General features: G+C 36.9%; 3 protein-coding genes across 4 annotated transcripts in view; 2 read left to right on the top strand and 1 right to left on the bottom strand.

Annotated features, from left to right (window-relative positions):
- LOC111064529 (nucleoprotein TPR-like) overlaps window positions 1–2,574 on the top strand; it is a 65,213-nt gene extending 62,639 nt beyond the window's left edge. Inside the window, exons 40-41 of the mRNA XM_039429703.1 lie at window positions 654–890; window positions 1,973–2,574. Of these exons, the coding sequence (XP_039285637.1) occupies window positions 654–890; window positions 1,973–2,106 (371 nt within the window). The 3' untranslated portion in view covers window positions 2,107–2,574. The remainder of the gene's footprint in view (window positions 1–653; window positions 891–1,972) is intronic.
- Window positions 2,575–6,570: 3,996 nt separating this feature from the next.
- Window positions 6,571–11,885, bottom strand: LOC111057468 (mediator of RNA polymerase II transcription subunit 10). Its single transcript, XM_022344895.2, has 3 exons — window positions 11,508–11,885; window positions 9,179–9,262; window positions 6,571–6,894 (listed from the first exon to the last, which is right to left on the bottom strand). Exons 1-3 carry the CDS (start codon window positions 11,627–11,629, stop codon window positions 6,693–6,695), a joined length of 408 nt encoding a protein of 135 aa, XP_022200587.1. The 5' UTR covers window positions 11,630–11,885; the 3' UTR covers window positions 6,571–6,692.
- A 39-nt stretch (window positions 11,886–11,924) lies between these two features.
- Window positions 11,925–20,081, top strand: part of LOC111057473 (pre-mRNA-splicing factor ATP-dependent RNA helicase PRP16) — a 28,540-nt gene continuing 20,383 nt past the window's right edge. For both annotated transcript variants that reach the window (XM_039429697.1, XM_039429696.1), the window contains exons 1-2: window positions 11,925–12,142; window positions 15,199–15,385. In XM_039429697.1, coding sequence (XP_039285631.1) covers window positions 15,232–15,385 — 154 coding nt within the window. In that variant the 5' untranslated portion in view covers window positions 11,925–12,142; window positions 15,199–15,231. The remainder of the gene's footprint in view (window positions 12,143–15,198; window positions 15,386–20,081) is intronic.

The raw sequence follows: 20,081 nt of genomic DNA, 5'->3' as shown, positions 1-20,081 counted from the left end.
AGAAATGTCTCTTACGTGTTTAATATGATTTTGCGGAATGCTCCCTCCCATAAATATAAGTCATCCAGGTTTTTGTACTGTACTTAAATATAAGAAAGTGCTACATGAATGGTTGGCATCTCTGAATGACTATCAATGAGATAGATCGATCAAATCAATGTATGTTTGAAATTTCATTCACTCATGTGTGGGCGTAAGTGTGTGTGTGTGTGTGTGTGTGTGTGTGTGTGTGTGTGTGTGTGTAACGTATGTGTGTGTGTGTTTCCCTACCCGTGCGAATGTTGATAGTTGAGCTTGATGATCAAGTATTTTGATTTCTTATTCAATAGTTTTGATATTGTATTGCTCAATACTATTAAATGTTGATAGTTATTTATAATAGTGATCCTACTTCTCTGTATCATAGATAAGTTATCTGTGTAAATTAAATTTTAATATATGTATGCGAACTCTTACTCACGAACAGACCGACAGGTCCATGTGAGTACAGTTTCAATTAATCTGTGAAATAGATTAAACATAGATAAAATCTTCCTTAAATTAGTACATTTACTAATAATTTATAATCTGAAATTTTTTTGTGAAACAATAAAATTAAATTTTGCCTTGTTTGAGACAACACTTCACTCGCTAAATCAAGATTGTTTTGCTAGGAGTGAGCTCAGAGGGCGAAAAATCGCACGTGATGGATGAGATGGAGGACGAGGGGCGGGAGGCGGAGGCCAGTCTGGGGGCGGGAGGCTCGGGCAGTGGTGGGCCGGGGGGGCCGATGATGCGCGGGGCGTCCACTGCGCGTCGCTCTATGCGCATGTCGTCTTCGGCCCGCTCCAGGGCGCGCCCCGCCAGGATCACATGGAATGAGGAGAATGCCCCTCATTTCGCTTCCAGAGGTATCTATCTATTTTCAAGCAACAGAAAGTCCTCAAACACTATTTCAACTCGTCTTGAATAAGTTAATTTCAAGCTGATAATCGCCTTGATGAGGTTGACTGCTCTATTCATGGAGGTCACTAGACTTATGCTTATAGAAGTGCTACTGGCTACTTGAAAATTATTTTGAGGTTCTTGACTGTGCAGAGCACTGCAATGATAATTCCATGTTGGTCCAATCGCTGCCCCAGTAAGCTGGTCCAGCCAGCAATGTGACCAGTGCCCAATCAAGGCCAGCGTTGGCAAACCACTTATCCACACACTGGCGCTGGTCGACATTGGCCTTCATTGGGCCAACGTGTGGTTGCGGCGTCATGCTCAGCAGCCAATAAGAACGTAAAATCTCGCGGTGTAGATCAGAATAAATTTAAAATGGTAACTTGAAATAGTTTGTAAAATAGACATAATTGTAGAAATGGATTGGTTATTTCATGATCTTACTTTCAATTCAAATTCATTTATTGCCAAAAAGAAAACATAACTTATGCGTAATACTACATTATTGTTTTTCATCAATTTTGTTTGTGAATTTTCATGATATCTACATAATAAGCAATCAAATGTCTCACTAAAGACAAGGCTTTAAGGTTAGTTTATGCCGAGTAGTCCACCTGGTTTCTCGATGATTTTCATCACCTATACCCAACGTTAGTATACAGTTTACTAACTTTGACCTATACCAGCTAACTTTCATTATTACTTACTTATCTTTATCTTCCAACAAAAATTTATCTTTGTTATTGATTTTTTTCAATTAAAATTATTGTAAATATTAAAAAATGGGTATAAAAATGTATCTTTAAAATTTATTTTTTTTAATTTATCTTCAATTGAAATTCTTGTAAATAGGTATTGATAATAGAAGCTCTAAACATTCGAAAAAGTCACAATATTCTCGTTTAAGGTTTAAGGGTATTTTTTTGCTTAACTAAGCACAGTTACACTTTGTTACATAGTTACGCTGATTCACTGTACGATTTGCAGTAGCGTATGATGTATTCATAGAGTGCAGTATCTACATAATATGTTGGTGTGTTTGCAGGTCAAAATGTGTTCAGAGGCCGCGGCTTTCCACCGATGCGAGGCCAACCTATCCAGGAGATGCAGCCCACCGGCTACAGAGGAAGGGCGCGACGGGGCAAACAACAATACAATTCATTCCAACAGAGGTTTTAATTTCATTACGTTAACAATATACATTAGCCTATATTTTCAGTCTTCTATTTTCAGTAGAACAGTTTTGGCTAACCGGAAAAAATCGACTGATTTATTCAATGAATTTACTCTGAAAACTCTCGAAACAAGATTTTGACTAATTTCAATAATATATTTTAGAATGGAAAGTTTGTATTTGTAGAATTGTTTCATTTGTACTACTGTTATTAGATTAAAAATGTATTTCTTATTTTTAGAACTCGTGGCTTCTTTTTCCAGTCACGCCAAAAACTATTGTATTTTAATATTTATTTTTATTTGTAAAAATATTTCTTGCATTTGGCAATAAATTCTTTATTCATATTTATCTGTAAGCTTTAAGCATTAAGTTTCTATTGTCAAGTTTTTCTATATGGCGCTTGGAATTGGTAATTAATTTATGTAAATAATTCAATGATCATTTTGTGTTGAAATAAACGTGAAGAATTCAGTTACTAACTATTGTGTGCTATGAGTAACCCATTCGTCGTTTCAACATAGACTTATTGTATAGTAGTCAGCCTATCTAGGTAAAAAGAGGAACAGAAGGGTTTAATGTCAGAGTTACTGTAGGCTTTGAAAATATTTGTAGATTTCAAAAGGTTCGTCCTAAGAAGAGTTCGTGGAAAAGAGGTTCACCGTTCTATTTATTAACCAATGTAAAGGATTACAAGTTTCCTCACTCAACTATAATTTATTCGCTGCAAATTTTTGTTTCAATGATAATGTTATTATGTTAAACAGATTGTTTAACCTTCTACTTATAAAAAAGAAATTCATTTCATTGCAGGAAAACTAAAACTTTGAAGAGTGGAAAAGTTTCGAAAAATAAAAAAATAAATGAAAATTTTCAAATGAAACTGAGACCAAGGCGCAATTGAAATAAGCATTCAGTTCAAGCAACATGTATTTCAAAATTTTAAATTGGAAGATAATAATTACAATACAGTATCTAGATTAAAATAATTTTTATCAATTATTTGAAGAAGCCAACAAATGTTTGGTTGAACATTTTTTTTATGAAGTGATGTATTTCAAATTTCATCAAGTACTTCCACATAATTTGTTCATGAATGATTCTAACTAGTATTAGTTTTATCATTTTCAAACCTCCTGAAACGAAATAATATTCCGTATATTTTGTTGTTCCGGGTAAATTGTTTATATCTTAGCGAAGTAAGTGTTGAATCATTGAATAACATGATGTTAACAATTGTCAAAAGGATCCCATAACACTGTCATTTATATATTCAATCAAAGATATTTGATAGTTTAGGCCTAATGGATCATTCTTCATGGAATATTTGACAGTTTAACAAGGGTCTGATAGAAAATCAAATCTTTGAAGAGTAAATCAAATGTCTTTGACTTTATTTGACCATAATATAATGGGGCTAATATACAGTGTGATATAAAAAGGAGTTACAGTACAAATGAATTTTGATAATTCATTAAAAAAGTGAAGAGGTGCAAAGCTGTAACTAGTCTTGTTTTAAATGTAAACGCCTCAAGTATTTACTAGAATAGTTCATTAGTGAAAAATCGCACCGTAACAAGCACTGGCGGTAATTATTACGAGTTAACGTTGAAAATGGAGCCTCCACTGCGCCCGAGCGTAATTGCACGTCAGTCAGAAATATGATCATCAATCAATTTTTGTATAAAGCAAAACATTTAGGTAAACTAACCCTTTGACTTTTCCCTCTTGGAAAAGAAACTGACTGGCATTTTCGCGTTCAGTGTAGTCAGCCATTTTCAATTTGAAAAGCTTACGCACTTTTTACTTTCCTTGCCCTACTACCATAGGTAAGGAAAGTATTGCTTTCCAAAAAAAATTAAGGTACCCCAATTTCAAGTTTTCTATACGTTTCAAGGTCCCCTGAGTCCAAAAACATGATTTTTGGGTATTGGTCTGTGTGTGTGTATGTGTGTGTGTATGTGTGTGTGTGTGTATGTGTGTATGTCTGTGAACACGATAACTCCATTCCTAATTAACCGATTGACTTGAAATTTTAAACTTAAGGTCCTTATACCATAAGGACCCGACAATAAGAAATTCAATAAAATTCAATTCAAGATGGCGGAAAAAATGGCGGATAATTACTAAAAAACCATGTTTTTCACATTTTTCTCGAAAACGGCTCTAACGATTTTCTTCAAATTTATACCATGGATAGCTATTTATAAGCCCTATCAACTGGCATAAGTCTCATTTCAGGGAAAATTTCAGGAGCTCCGTAATATTCTTGAGAAAAATGGCGGATAATGACTAAAAAACCATGTTTTTCACGGTTTTCTCGAAAACGGCTCTAACGATTTTCTTCAAATTTATACCATGGATAGCTATTTATAAGCCCTATCAACTGACATGAGTCTCATTTCTGAGAAAATTGCAGGAGCTCCGTAATATTCTTGAGAAAAATGGCGGATAATGACTAAAAAACCATGTTTTTCACGGTTTTCTCGAAAACGGCTCCAACGATTTTCTTCAAATTTATACCATGGATAGCTATTTATAAGCCCTATCAACTGACATGAGTCTCATTTCTGAGAAAATTGCAGGAGCTCTGACATGAGTCTTTTTGCTGGGGTACTACTGGGGGTCCACCCAATCCTTGAGAAATGGACTTTGTAACCTCCTTCTCGTGCATGAGGTAGGTAGGAACACTGTTTTTACTTTTTTTCTTCCATACACCGTGGGTAGGTAGAGCAGTTTATAAAAAGAACACAGTCATAGTCAAGATATTCCATCTGTAGAACAGCTGTTTTGACGAATTTCGAAAAAAATCATCGAATTTCACAATTTACATAATGGAAAAAGTACTCTGAAAACAATTGTATATACACATATACAGTAGTCTAATCGTAGTTGCAAATATGTTTCCGTCAATCCTCATTATGTTATTCCCCTAAATTATTCTCGTCTAAGAATGAGGCTTACAGTTCAATAAGCAAGGAAAGTTGTGTGAGTGTACCACACCAGATTTTTACAGCACCATTTTGCTCGACCATTAACTATTTAAAAAATAAGTAGAAATGTTTTTCTCTAAACGAAGACTAGATTCAGCTTTGTAACTTTTTTGAATAAATTTTCAAATTTGTAACTCCTGTTTCGAAACATTCTGTACATTGATCCTTCAGGAAAGCTTCAATGTACATTGAATGATTGATTGATAACATTCATATGCATGTGCAGAATACACATAGCAATCATAAATCCTCAATGGAATGAATTAACTTGCAGATTAAAATTTTTTGACGTTCTTCGCATTTGCCTTTGACCAATCATTAAGAAGTGACAACGGTAGTTCCCAGTAGCTGCCATATTGCAAACAGCGGCAATATTGCAAATGTATAAAATACGAGGGTGAATCAAATGAAAACCTTAAAAGTGTTATGTATGATTTATTTCAACAACTAAGTGAAACTTACATTTATCATTTTTTGAAATAGTGTCCTTGAACTGTTATGCAAGTGTTCGACCGCTTTAGAAGCGCTTGGATACCACGTTTTAGGAATTCTTTTGGTTGTGCCTGTAGCCACTCGTGCACCGCGATTTTCACTTCTTCATCATTTTGGAAATGCTTGCCTTCCATTGCATCTTTAAGCTTTCCGAACGTAAAATCTTTCCGAACTTTAATCTTGAAAGTCATTGGGGACGAGGTCTGGAGAATAAGGTGGGTGAATGAGACATTCAAATTTTATATTCTGGATAGTTTGAACCGAGAAACGGCCTGTATGTGGTCGGGCGTTGTCATGCTTTATCAACACACCTGAAGTGAGAAGTCCTCGCCGTTTGCTCCTGATTGCTGGCCTGAAGTTGATTTTTCAAGAGATTCGAATAAGAATTCATGTTTACTGTCATTCACCTGTCAATTTAATGATCCCAAATCACTCCGTTCACATCGCAGAAGGGAGTCAGCAAGAGTTTCCCTGCTGATCGCTGAGTTCGGAATTATTTGATTACACTTACTATGGTGATATATGTTATTATTCTTCATTTATTGATTTTGGCGATGAGCTATGGCGCCATTCCTTTATTTGTTTCTGGACTAACATGAATCACCATACTCTACTGTCATCATGCGATGAATTTCCATTGATTTGGCACCTTCACTGCTCAAGAAACGAATGACTGATCGCTGATCTAACGCGGTGCATATTGATAATGGGGCGGCCATATTTTAATTGAAGTCACTGCTAGTGGCGTGTAGCAAGGTCACTGATGCACCTGGTGGTCATTGTGTGAGCTTCAACGAACATCCCTTCCAACTACCGGATCAATCCTACAACTTCTCGGAACTTTACAACACTTTTAAGGTTTTCATTTGATTCACCCTCGTATTCCAATTCCGTGTTCCCGCAACTGCTAGGGGAAGCCACTATTGCAACTTGTTAAATAATCTAAAAAGGATGGAAAAGCCTGGAAAATATATAAAACAACTATTACATTAGTATTAATCAATAATGTTTATTATAGACATTCAGATGCACATGGTAAAAAATTGTTCACAATATATTATAATGATTAACGTATTTTTTTGTAATATCACTTAATAGCATTTGCTTCAAGAAACAGATCTGTCATCACCACGAATAGCACGATATTTTGCCAGCTCATTGGGGAACACGTTGTTTAGTTCTACAAGCATTTGTCCTTTGAACTTTTTGTAAGCATCAATTTTTCCTTTCACCTGCTCATTCTTGGTGAGTGCCTTTTCGATACAGTCTTTGGTATACAACTGTGGGTTACGGCCATTGTCAATGTAGCTGAAAAGAAGCGAAAAATAGTAAAGAAAAGTGACAGAAAAGAATGCGTTAGTAAGATCGTAAAAACTATATGAGTAGTTTTGGTGTCTTGGAATAATTTTAAAAAAGTACTGTAAGGGTTTGTTCAATGATTTTATTGAATAATTGTATAATTTATTGTATTGTGATTTTGTGATTGTATTTTTTTCTGAGGATGGTGCCTACGTGAGCTGTAGATTTATGTCTGGGTCATGAGATGGATGATAATTGATTGATTGAGTACTTTATTTATGTAGATTACAATATATACTGGCTTATACACTTATATACAATAGCTTACAATACAGCACAATTATAGATGAATTTACATAATATAGACTAAGAAAATAATTATTGAACTGTATATGATATGAAAAAGCAATTTGTAATATAATAACTATAGATAATAATTAAATTGTTATGCATCTACATAAATTGGCGGAGCTTTGGACATATCAATGTCCATTCTTCGGAAAGAATATTAAAAATATCCTCCCCACTAACTCTCTACCAAAACGTTAATTTTTCATTATTTAAACTAAGGATTTATTTATTAATGGAAATATTGTAAAAGTTTTAATCAATATGAATATTTAAGAGAAAAAAAACAGAAAATTGATAAAGTAAAATAATTATATAGGTAGATAAGATCAAATAATTGATTAATAAATTGATAATAAGAAATGGTATGGACACCTGCGCAAAATGAATGAAGGAAGACTTCCTTTGCAAGTATGGAATTGGGTACCAGCGAACAGAAATAGGCGTGGAAGACCGCGAAAGAAATGGGTATCCAATGTCCACATTGAAATGGAGAGTAGAGGTCTCTTTGAAGGAGACTGGATAGATAAGGAAAGATGGCGATTGGGGTGCGAGAAGCGACACAACTGAAGTTGCAAAAACTCGCTATATATATAATAAGATTAATTAATAAATTGATAATGAGAGATTGGTGAACCTACAGTTTTAGGTGTGTTCCGAAAAAACATTGGGAAGCTATTTTTCAACTCATGAATCATATTCAGAGAAGATTGCTCAATATATCACACTTCCAACAGGTTTTGTACATTCATATCATAAAATGGTTATATTCAAGATATTTTTATTGATTGAAAGCAATCGAAACACATGTTTGTAGTCTATCAAATTATCTGATTTTAAAAATATTCATTTATTTATTGGATAGAGTAAAGCTGGGTTTACACCAAAGTTATTAACAAAATGTTAATAACTTAATCCACGGTATTTAGATGAAAACGGTAGGGGTCATGACATGTATGCGCAGTGGCCAGCCAGCTAGATTGCGTCATTGCCACCAACTGAGGTTTTCAACACCTAGTGGCAATTTATGAAACTTATTTGTTAAAAACAGATATTGGATATAAAATGACGTCAGCTCCACCGGAAATTTTGCACAAACATGCGCGTGACACCGTCTTTTTCCATATACCGTGACTTAATCCTTAAAGATTCTATGAGATTGAACTGAGCTTGACAAACACATATGTTCATCATGTGTATGATAAGTTATATTCAATCTAATAGAATCTATGAGGATTAAGTTATTAACATTTTGGTGTAAACGCAGCTTAACAATAGTCGAAAAAGAAAAAACAGGCTATGGCCTAAAACTTCTTCAATTTCCTAATTTTGTCTTGAATTGTCCAAATACTATTGAAGAAACGTTTAACAAATACTTTTTAAAATGATTATTTTCAAGAAGCAATTTCGTGGTTGCCATTTTCTGCTGTACGACATAAATTGGATAGAAATTTACTTCCCTGAAAGGAAGGCTACTGTAAATATATAATGTTTGCAAGATAATATTACAGATGCAAATTGACTATTACAACAAAGGGCAAGTTGTATATTTTTTACGTGTTATCAATACTAGGCTAAATAGAATATTCATTCTATTAATAATATTATGAATTGTAGTATAAAGTAACTACAGAGTGACATTTATTTTATGAAAATAACAGAATGACTTTCATTACCTACATAGAATGATTTTCCCAATCACTAAAAGAGCTACACTATTCAGTTCGAGATTAACCTTAAGCAAACCCTCTTTGTCAAGCCAGAAGACATTTTGTAATCAATGATCGATTCGTAAAAAATGAATAAGTAGAACTAAACCATAATTTTATACTAAATCATAGGTCTCATCATCATAAAACTAAATGTGCAAAGTAGATATATCTGAAAACAATAATTTTATCAATTTTGGAATAGGCAATGGTTGTGGATTTATTTGTAAACTTACTCAAAAACCTCCAATGGTACGTGAACATCCTGAACTTGAGATCGTAGTTTGTCAACTTCCTGCAGACCGTATACAAGGGATTGGCTGCAAAACAAAAGTTAATTCATAATTAACTGGAGTTGAGAGTTACAGATATTATGTTGGAAAGATTATTGAATTTACCGAGATTTGATCTCTTGATAGAACTTGATCAGCCAGTAAATTGAGTAGTGACAATGCTTTTGAAACATCTTAGTCAAGTTCACAAACTACGGATTGTAGGCTCATTCTTCTCAAAATCTGCGATGAAGATGAATTGAAGCTACGCAGCTACTCTATTGATGCAGGCCCACTCAAGTAGAACTTTGTGCCTCATTATGCCGCTTCCACTCTCTCGCCAAGTGCGTACAAAGACGACGAGCGCTCGCCTTCTCTTGCCTTCACTCAGATTTTTGGACGAGGCGAGCGAAGGCGAGTGGCCAGCCGAACACTCCAGGCATTTGCCACATTGCAGTGCCACATGGCAAGACCAATGTCGCCAAGCTTACCAGCTTGGCAAGCGACTTGGCGAGTGTGTGGACTAGGCAATACAGTCAAGATATTTGACCAGCTGTTATAAAAAAATTGATCCCTTATCAAATATTTGAGCGTTTATTAGGGCCACTACACTCTCACTAAGTTCGTACAAATGACGACGAGCGCTGTGGATGGCTACTATGCCAGACAAGACAAGCAAAGACCAGACAAATAGAGGCGAGGGGCTCTCTACTACCGCTCTTGCTGGGGTGCTTCTCTACTGGACACATTGCAATGTGGCTTGCAAGAACAACGCGAGCCGCTGTCAGACATTTGGCAGGGGCCCAGGCATCATGATTGATAGACCATAAAGTTCTATCTATTTGTCATATCATCTCAATTTTGATATTATTTATTTTTGAATACAATTACAATTGTTATTGTAATCATAAGTACAATAGGTAGCCTATTTATTATTTAGCGCATGACATTTTTGTCATTTTTTTTAAATTTCACACTGTTATAACTGTACTTCAGGAGTTGAAATGTACTGTATTGCCTAGAGACTGGCTACAGTGAAGTCGTTAGCCTCGCCCAGGTAGGCACGTCTCTCACATTCAAAAATGATGTGGTGTAATGTCTGCTTCATCGCCCCACAGTCACATAGTGTGGAGTCCGCAAGTCCCCATTTAAAAAATGATGCATTGCACTCCCAAATTGGGTTCGAATTCCGTTGAACGTTACCCAGATCCACCGGGGGAGCCAAGTACCTGAGAAATAGCTCTCCGGCATTCCTGGGGGCGCCTCCTCTATCCTGGTCAGAGAGAACCTCTAATCTCTTCAATTGCACTGCCATCCTGACTGCTGACCTTCAGCTCTCTTTTATATAGATCTGGAATGGCCTGATGGATAGAGAGTAGTAGATTGGAGCAAATCCTTACTTAGAGCCGAAGGAGAGCTTGTGCTCTGTGAAGAGGAGGTGGGGGTATGCCGCTGAGCACTGGGAGCCAGGAAACTGGAGTGGATTGTAAGGCTCCTAAAATTATGTGCATTGAATTGTTTAGTTGCAAATATACAAGGTTAGTGTGACAACTGTTGATCCAGGAAGAGGCGCAGTACTCAGCAGCAGTATACACTAGGTCCAGACTGGAACACCAAGTTCTGCCACATATTTTCTGAATAATGTTGTTTCTTGGCTTCAACTTGGCTGCTACACTACTTAGGTGCTGTTTAAAGGAGAAGGGTCTATCCAGGGTCATGCCAAGATTTCGGAAACTTAATTTGTTTCAAGGCAGTACTTTTCATTAAGACCTTCAGCTCAGAATTTGCCAGTTTATTACATAGATGGAAAGATGAAACTTCAGGTTTCCCATTGCTAAGGCACAGCCTCCATTTCGAACAGTAGTCTGCCGGAACAGCTAAGTCACTACTTGTTAGTGTCTCCTCTCCTGCCTCAATGTTATTACTCTGTGTAGTCATCTGCATACGCAAATATTTCTGGACATGACTAGGAAAATCTGAGACATAAAGTTAGAAAAGAAGAGGTGCCAGGACAAATCCTCGAGGCAGACCACTGTCAAGTCTTTTTGATAGACTCATTTCCGTGCCCAATCAAAACATGGAAGGATCTGTTTTCAGCATATTATTGACAAGTCATACTATTTATGTTAACATGGAAAAAGTCATTCATATTTTAAGACAATAATAAGTTGTGCAATATTTCATCAAGGTGGCACTCACCGAGACACCAACTTAGTTTACAGTTTAGGCTAGTTGCAATTCTGAGAATAGAATAAAAGTAATAAAAATAATTTTAGATTGAATGTAAACTTACATCTTTTGGTTCAGTACGTTTTGCCCTTGAGGTTGAAAGTCTGCAACAATAATCCGAATCTGTCGTACATTCTCAATAAACATTTCTAATTGGGTTTCCAAATTTTCTAGTGACGACGCCATTTCCTAACCTAAAAACAATGCTCTAATTTTGTAAAGTATAACACAGTTTAAAACATTAAACGGTGGAGAAGATTAATACAATATTAATTAAGAATAAATATAACAATTTTTGTTGTTGTTTAAACAATTTTTGTTGATATAAATCCACAATAACACAATAAACTAATGATAACTTGATTGGTCAATTGTTCGGTTCGGTCGTTCTTGTTATCTCGAAGTTCAAACTCGATCTTTGATGAGATGACATTTGTCGATCGATATAAATCAACTATGTCGATAAATATTGGTATACCTCGATAAAAGCAAAACCTCGACTTCAATTTTTTTTTAAATTACGATTCTCGACGTTCCTTATTTTTCTAGTTTCAAGAAAACATAACCTATATTTTGTAAATTGGTGTGTGGTGTAGAAATTACTCTGTAACTTATTTCTGTTTTAAATTTTAAAGAATTAGCCCAATCAGCCTACTATGATAAAGTAAAATTTTAAATCTTATCGACTTTTGAGAAAAGGTGAGTAGTTAATATTATTTCATTGTTTTGTGGGTTTAATACTGGAAAAAGTCATTACCGTACTACAGTATTTCTGTATTTTATTCCTATGGATAAATAGATGGTGAATAAATTTTCAATCTATACTATTAGCCCAGTCAATGAAGATCCAAAAAAGCAGTTTCGATCCGAAAATTAAATGAAAGCTGAATTTCCCACCATCGATAGAACCCTCCCAGAGGGTCATTCTCCCAAAAGTCCCAAGAAATCCCCTGGACCTTTCTGCCCCAGCCCCCTAAAACATGAAAAATGCAGGTAAACACGGGAAATCAATTAAGTCTCTAAACATTGATCGGGAACAGTTCTATTATATGCAATTCGATTCGTTACATTATGGACTACAATATTAGTTATATTCATTTTTCCAATAAAATTAACAGTTTTCTTGATAAAATAATATATATGTAAAAATTTAGGGGGTTTGTGATTTGATTTTTTTGTTTTCTTCGATTAACTTCGAAACAAGTAGTTTTAAAGGAAAATGAGCCGAATAATTAATGTAGCCACTCTCATTGCAAATCTATTGATGTATATTGTTATGTATTTGCGATTCGATTTGACGCTGTGGAAGGGGAAACAGTCGACGCGGAACGGCGCGGCTGACTCTCTTAGCCATAGTAAACAGCAAACTAGAAATCAATTATCTCTGTAACCATCAATCGGAAAAAATCTATCATGTTGTATGTCATTCGATTCGTTACATTATGGACTACAATATTAGTTATATTTATTTTTCCAATAAAATTAACAGTTTTCTTGATAAAATAATATATATGTAAAAATTTAGGGGGTTTGTGATTTGATTTCCTTGTTTTCTTCGATTAACTTCGAAACAAGTAGTTTTAAAGGAAAATGAGCCAAATAATTAATGTAGCCACATTCATTGTGAATCCATTGATGTATATTGTTATTTATTTGCAATTCGATTTGACGCTATGGAAGGGGAAACAGTCGACGCGGTATGGCGTGGCTGACTTTTTACCATAGCAAACAGTAAAATACAGTAGTAGGCCTACTGCTTTCTAAGTTGCATCTTATTCACACTATGGCGCTCGAAACAATCAATTTTGTCTATTGTTTTGACATGCGATGAAACAAATTTTTTACATTTCAATTCTCTAAAATCATTTTGTTGTTATATATGTGCTAAATCATGCATTATATGACAAAGATATTGTGTGCAACCGATAAAATATTCATAGTATTACATAATATACAGTAATACATATTTAAAATATGTGTGTATGATCATAATAAATTCTATGCTAAAATTTATCATAATTTATGAATGTCAAAAACTGAGATAAATCATAGATTACAATAGTGTTAACAGTGGCAATTTCCTGAAAAATCATAGCGTGCAGTGTTTGCTGTTTTCTACAGTTAATATTCTCCAAGCAGGGTTGATAATATACCTTCAGTTGAGCCAAATATATATGACGGCTGAGGCATAAAAAAAATTATACTTTGGGCTTGTTGAGTTGGAACTTTCTTTGATTCTCTCTGTAAAGTTGCTTATCTTCCGTTCTTACTAGTTGAATTATTTAGACAGTCCAATATGAAAATTCAGTAGATTCTAAAGATGAAAGTCATGCAAACATACAAATTAAGGAAGAGTAAGCATGCATAAAAGGTAGGAAAATCATGAAAGTGTTTCACATTTAACCACAAAGTACCCTACCGTATAAGATTAATTGAAAGATGATTCATCATCTTCTATTATGTTTGTTATATATATATAAATTAGGATTTTACAGTACTTTACTGTCTCCCTTCTTTTAGCCGAGTCCTCCATCCTTGTCTGTCTTCCCATTCACCATCTCTCAAATTCCTCATTACCATTGCCTCATCCACTTCATCCCTCCAAGACCTTCTTGGTCTTCCTCTCCTCCTCCGCCCTAACGGACTCCAATCTGTCACTATTCCAATCCACTTACTGGCACTAGCTCTTCTGGCATGACCATACCACATCAACCTCTTGTCTTCTATGAATTTCATTATATCAGACTCCACCTTTCTTTCTGTCCCTGATCACCTCATTCTTCACTTTATCCATTCTGGTCAAAGCACAGCACCTTCTCCAAAACTCCATTTCGACAGCTTTTATTTTACTTTTTAAACACAAAAGTCTGGAATATGGCTGGTTGTAGATGTATTGGTTGAAGACAGGCTTCTAAACATTGGCCTACAGGGTTCAAGGAGAGGTACACCGTGCACCGCTGATAATGCGAATAACTTTTTTCTGCAGCAGTAGAATCCTTCCACATGCAACTACGTGGCCCCAGATTACAATACCATAGTTGATGTGGCTATGGAAGAGACCGTGATAGGCTAAAAGTAGGTAGTATTTGGTGGGCACTTGCAGCTTTAGCTTCCGCATCAGATACAAACCATGCTCACAGAATGCTCGCATGACAAAGATGAGTCCAACACAAACTCTAGGAGCTTGACCTCTCGTCTGCCAAAGGAAGTTGGATCATTCCTCAGTTTACTCAAAATAATCTGGGTCTTCCCCTCATTCATGCACAACTTTTTAGATGAAAACCACACTCCAGTCTCCTCAAGTAATTGGGTTGCCCTGTAGATGAACATCTGGGAGCCGACTAAGAGATCTTGAGGTAAAGCAGTGTACCCAAGTTGAATCCCTGTGGGACATTACATTACATCCTGCTCCTGAGATTCCGCTCCCTGAACTGTGACTACCTGCTTTCTTCAGGTAAGATAATCCCTCAACGTCCTGAGAGCTAATCCAGATATGCCATATATCTCCAGTTTTCTCAGCATTATATTATGTGGGACACAATCAAATGCCGTTGTTAGTTTACACAGTGTCAAGGCAAAAAAAAAAAACATTATTTGGGCTTATGGCTAAATAATTCTGAGTTTTCAGTGTGGTCTATGATTGTAAACATGTAAGTTGCCTACAGATTTAAATGCGTTTTAAAGTTCAACTAACTATGCTAACTTTCAAAGTGAATTATAATTATTGTACTAAATATTATTGCTTACTGTTCCAGACACTATAATAACTTTTCCGCTACGGTATCAAAATGAACAACGAGGAAGAAGAAGACGATATATATCAACTGAGAGGATCAAATGATCAAAAAGGTGGCTTAATAATAAAAAAGAAACAGGCTCCAGGTAGCAGCATTGAGTTTAAGGTTCCAAAACCATCACTACTTGGCTTGGATAAACTCGCAGGTATGCAACTTTGCAATGAAAATCACTTATTGCATTGTTATATGAATTTAGTTGTAACTATTTAAAAATATCATTGATAGCAATTCAAAGTGATGGATCAAATCTGTACTTTATTCTAGTTAGTTACTTATAGTCTAGTAGGTATCAGACGCCCAAGGACACGTCATGAAAAAACGTTAAAAATTAAAAAAACTAATAGCTTCATTGATGCAAAATTCAATAAGTATCCTCATTTTTGAGGTTCAGAAAGGAGGGATCGATATGGCACCGGCCGACGAACTGCAGGATTCATGCTGTGGAGTGTGCAAAAATCTAGTTTTAGATTCGGAAAAGGCTCTTTTTTGTGAGGGATTTTGTGAAAATTGGCATCATATCGGCTGTTTAAAAATTTCTTACACAGAATACCGCAAGATTCAGGGTCTTAGTGATGGTTTTGTTTGGTACTGCTCAAAGTGTAAGGTTAGGGTGACCAACATCCTGAAAACACACGGTCTGGAAGATCGTAACTTAAGTGTCAATAAAAAGGACATAAAAAATCACGGAAAAGTATTCGAAAATGAAACTCTTAGTGAAATTCTCGATGTTCAAATCACTTCAATTCAAATTGCAGGCCAAATAGTGAAAGATGTAAATAATAAACTGACCTACCGTATTGTCGTTGAGAAGGAAGGTAGGTTGCATGCTATGACAGTTTCTTCAGATAAGAACACAATAAGTGTAAATAATGACAGCTCTGTTATTAGTATTGAAGATAAACCTCAAACACAGACGAAATACCAAAAGAACAAGAGACCGTTGGTCTTGCTATTAGTCGTAACTTGAACTGTGATAACCCCTGTGATAATTTATGTGTAAATGTGTGTGATAATATATGTGTTACTCAAGATAACCCAGGCAAAATTAGCCTTAGCAACTCACCAAACAAGGCTAAAAATGACGAAGCTACCTGGAAAATGGTAAAAAAAACAAAAAGGACTACTCAGCTTGATAATAAAGGTAATAAATTGAACTTCGCCAATGCAGTTAAAACTAACAAAAAAATACCTATTGACAAAAATTTACTGATTGGGACATGCTCATCCAGCTTGGATGCAGTACAGAGCTGTACATTGACAGGCGAAAAAAAGCATGGTTTCACTTGGGAAAAATTAAAAAGGGAACAACAGATAAGGATGTAGACACTTTTCTAACAAATAATTTTCCTGGAATTAACTTCACAGTTGAAAAGCTAGATACTAAAAGTGAGTCATATTGCAGTTTCAAGCTTGGAGTTGAGTTTGACTATAAGGATGCAATCCTGGACAGCACAAAATGGCCGAAGTATGTGACACTCAGGCGTTTTTTATTCAAGAGGTGGCAAGGGGGAACACTGAAATAGTGACACCTTCCAAAAACAAGCAAAGACAACCAGAGGATGTAATCATTATAGTTCTAAACATTCAGTGCCTCAGAACTAAACTCGATGTGCTTGACCTCTTTGTGGACGAAATGGAGCCCAGCATTATGTGCATCACAGAGCACTGGTTGAAAGAAGAGGAGTCAAATTTCTATGGAAATATCGGCACAATCAGCCTAGCCAGCATCTACTGCAGGAATCTTCATAAAAATGGGGGTGCTGCAATTTACTTGAATAAGAAACTGCAATATAAAATAGTAGAGGTTACTAATTATTGCAAGGAGTGCACATTGGAGCTTGCAGCGGTGGAGCTGGTGGACGATCATATCATTGTTGTGTCTGTGTACCATCCACCAAATGGAGACTTTGAAGGATTCACACTGCTTCTCGATGAATTTTTGTCCTTCATCTTGAGCAGGCAGCAAGACAGAATAATCATTGGTGGTGACTTCAATGTACACCTTGAAATTCCATCCAAGGAGAGAGATATCTTTGTCAACCTATTACGAAGTCACAATCTTTGGAAGTCTTTGTCCCACGAGGGGTGATGCTTGTCTGGACACTGTGACCAACTTGAACTCCTGGGAGTATACTACCAGAGTGGTTGATCCCTTCATATCCGATCATAGCGCTGTTGTTCTTCAAGCAAGTTTACATAAGACTGAACAAACTCAGGAACCGTGGAAGGGCAACTACATCAGCTACTCCATTGTGGTGAGAGAAGAAAGAATTCCCATTCTTTGCAGGAAGCTTGAGGGCATCAACTGGACGGAGGTTTTTGGACTCACAAAGCAAGAATACATGATGGATATCCTGTTGGCTGGTTATGTTAATGTCTTCAACACAGTATTCCCAAAGACCATGAGAAAGGTTTCGAGAAACAGCAGAAGAGGAACTCAAACTGCAAATAGGCCATGGTTTGACGAAACTCTAGCCCAGGTGAAGAACCTAGTGGTACTGCTTCATCATAAGTACAAGACAGCAGCGACACCTGAAGGTAAAAACTACTGGTTAAACCAGTACCAAAAAAAAAAGAGTATAGGATTCAGGTTGGCATGGCAAAAAGAAACTACACGCCAGAGACTATCATGTCTGCTGATAATAACTGCAAAGCAGCCTGGGACATTATAAATACCCATCGCCCAAAGAAACCTCAAATGGAATCACCTCTCAATCCAGATGACTTTAACAATTACTTTGTTAGTGTGGCAGAAAACATTCTGCAGGAGTTGCCTGAATGTGGCTCAAATCCCATGAATAATGTAGGACAGGTGCAACAGCAGATGATGGACTGGAAGCTGGTGAGTGCTGACCGTGTGACCAACATTGTTTCAAACCTGAAAAACTCCAGGTCTCAGGATATCTATGGACTTTCAACCTTTGTGCTAAAGGCAACAGCAAAACAAATAGCTGAACCATTGGCTGCAGCCATTAACAGCTGTTTTGTGGAAGGAAGGTTTCCAGACTGTCTCAAGACAGCGAGAACAGTGCCAATTCACAAGAAAGGGGAGACCAGTGATCCAGCGAACTTCAGGCCAATCTCCATGGTGCCTATCTTCTCAAAAGGTGATCGAGACAGAGATGAAAATGCAGATGACCAACTTTTTTGAGGGGAATGGGCTGCTGTCATCATTGCAACATGGATTTATAAACAGACGATCCACAACTAGTGCTCTCCTGGCTTTGACAGAAAACATTCAGAGAAGTTTTGAGGATGGTGAATCCCTTGCTCTCACATTGTGTGACCTTAGCAAGGCCTTCGATTGCGTACCTCACAGGATATTGGTTGGAAAGCTGGAGAAATATGGTCTGGGTGGCGGGGTTCTTAAGACAGTGACATCCTATCTGGATAATAGAAAACAGGTGGTGCAGCTGAGAGGTGCTGGCTCGAGGCTGAGAGGCGTTAAGCATGGAGTACCACAGGGCTCGGTTTTGGGCCCTCTGTTGTTCATATTACTCATGAACGACTTCTCAAGCGGTCAGGGGGCAGTGCTTTTTGCGGACGACACCACCTTGATTGCCAGAGGTGTCACTGTGGAACAGGCAAAGGAGGAGTCCGCCAGACTCTTAGAAGTAGCTAAGTTGTGGTTTCTTGCCAACAAGCTCAAATTAAATGAGGATAAAACAAACATCTTGGTTTGCTCATTGAAAAGACAGCCAGTCGTATCGGATCAAGTAAAACTATTAGGACTCTGGTTGGATGAGCGATTGAGCTGGAATCATCATGTGAATCAAGTATGCAGGAAGTTGTCCAGAGTGCTGTACCTCCTTCGTAAGCTGAGATGTGTGGTGGATCAGAGAAGTCTTGTCATGGCCTATCATTCGCTGTTTCACAGCCATATCATCTATGGATTGCTCCTGTGGGGTCACGCACCAGCTGTCCACGATGTGCTGCTACTGCAAAAGAAGGCTCTGAGAATAGTGACATTTTCCGGCTTCAGGGATCACTGCAGGCCACTATTTAGGGATCTTGGGATACTCACAGTGTACAGTCAATATGTATTGTGCTCGCTTATGTATATCAAGAAGAACCTGGTGCAGTTTCAAAAAAGGTGTGATATACACAGCCACAATACGTGACATGCCACTAGACTGGAGGTACCCCGGAGCCGACTGGCGGGGAATTACAATAGCTTTCCTTCGCAGGCAATTTTTTAAGATTTTTTAACAGCCTTCCTAGACCAATTCAGGAAACACGAAACTCTTGGTTCTATACCACTTTGAAAAATAAACTCCTGGAAAAGCCACTCTACTCACTACAGGAGTTTTACAGTGAACCTCTTTTTGGGAGTCAAGCACCTCCACAGCGTGAATGACCATGTAGGTTATTTTTATTGAGAATTCCGACACTGCCTATCTGGAAACCCCAGTCATTGGCAACGACCTCAAGTATCAAGTAAGATCGACTGCGTATGTTCCTTATTAAAAAAATGAGGTTTGCACAGATCAGTATGAACTGATTCCTACTGAACCTAGTCTCCACCATAGAGCCCCCAGTGCTCTCAACCATCATGGTAGAAGGTGATGCCATCTGCATAATGGACAAATCTTCTGCAATCCACATGAACCACATCATTCACTGAAATCAGAAAAATTAAGAGGAACTAGGACAGGCCCTGTGGTACTTCACAGTTGACACATCTTCAGATCTGAGACAGTTCACCATTAGCCAGTATTCAACCTCCCAGGATGGGTTGAATCAGTTCAGTTTGAAAGAAGTTTCACCAAAGTTTACTTGAAGAGAATGCATGATCCATCATGTCAAGGTCCTTCCTGTGATCGCATAATGTGAGCCCAGCA

This window comes from Nilaparvata lugens, chromosome 5 (assembly GCF_014356525.2).
Source record: "Nilaparvata lugens isolate BPH chromosome 5, ASM1435652v1, whole genome shotgun sequence".
Lineage (NCBI taxonomy): Eukaryota > Metazoa > Arthropoda > Insecta > Hemiptera > Delphacidae > Nilaparvata > Nilaparvata lugens.
Note: the sequence above shows the minus strand (reverse complement) of the source record. Positions and strands in the feature narration are given on the sequence as shown.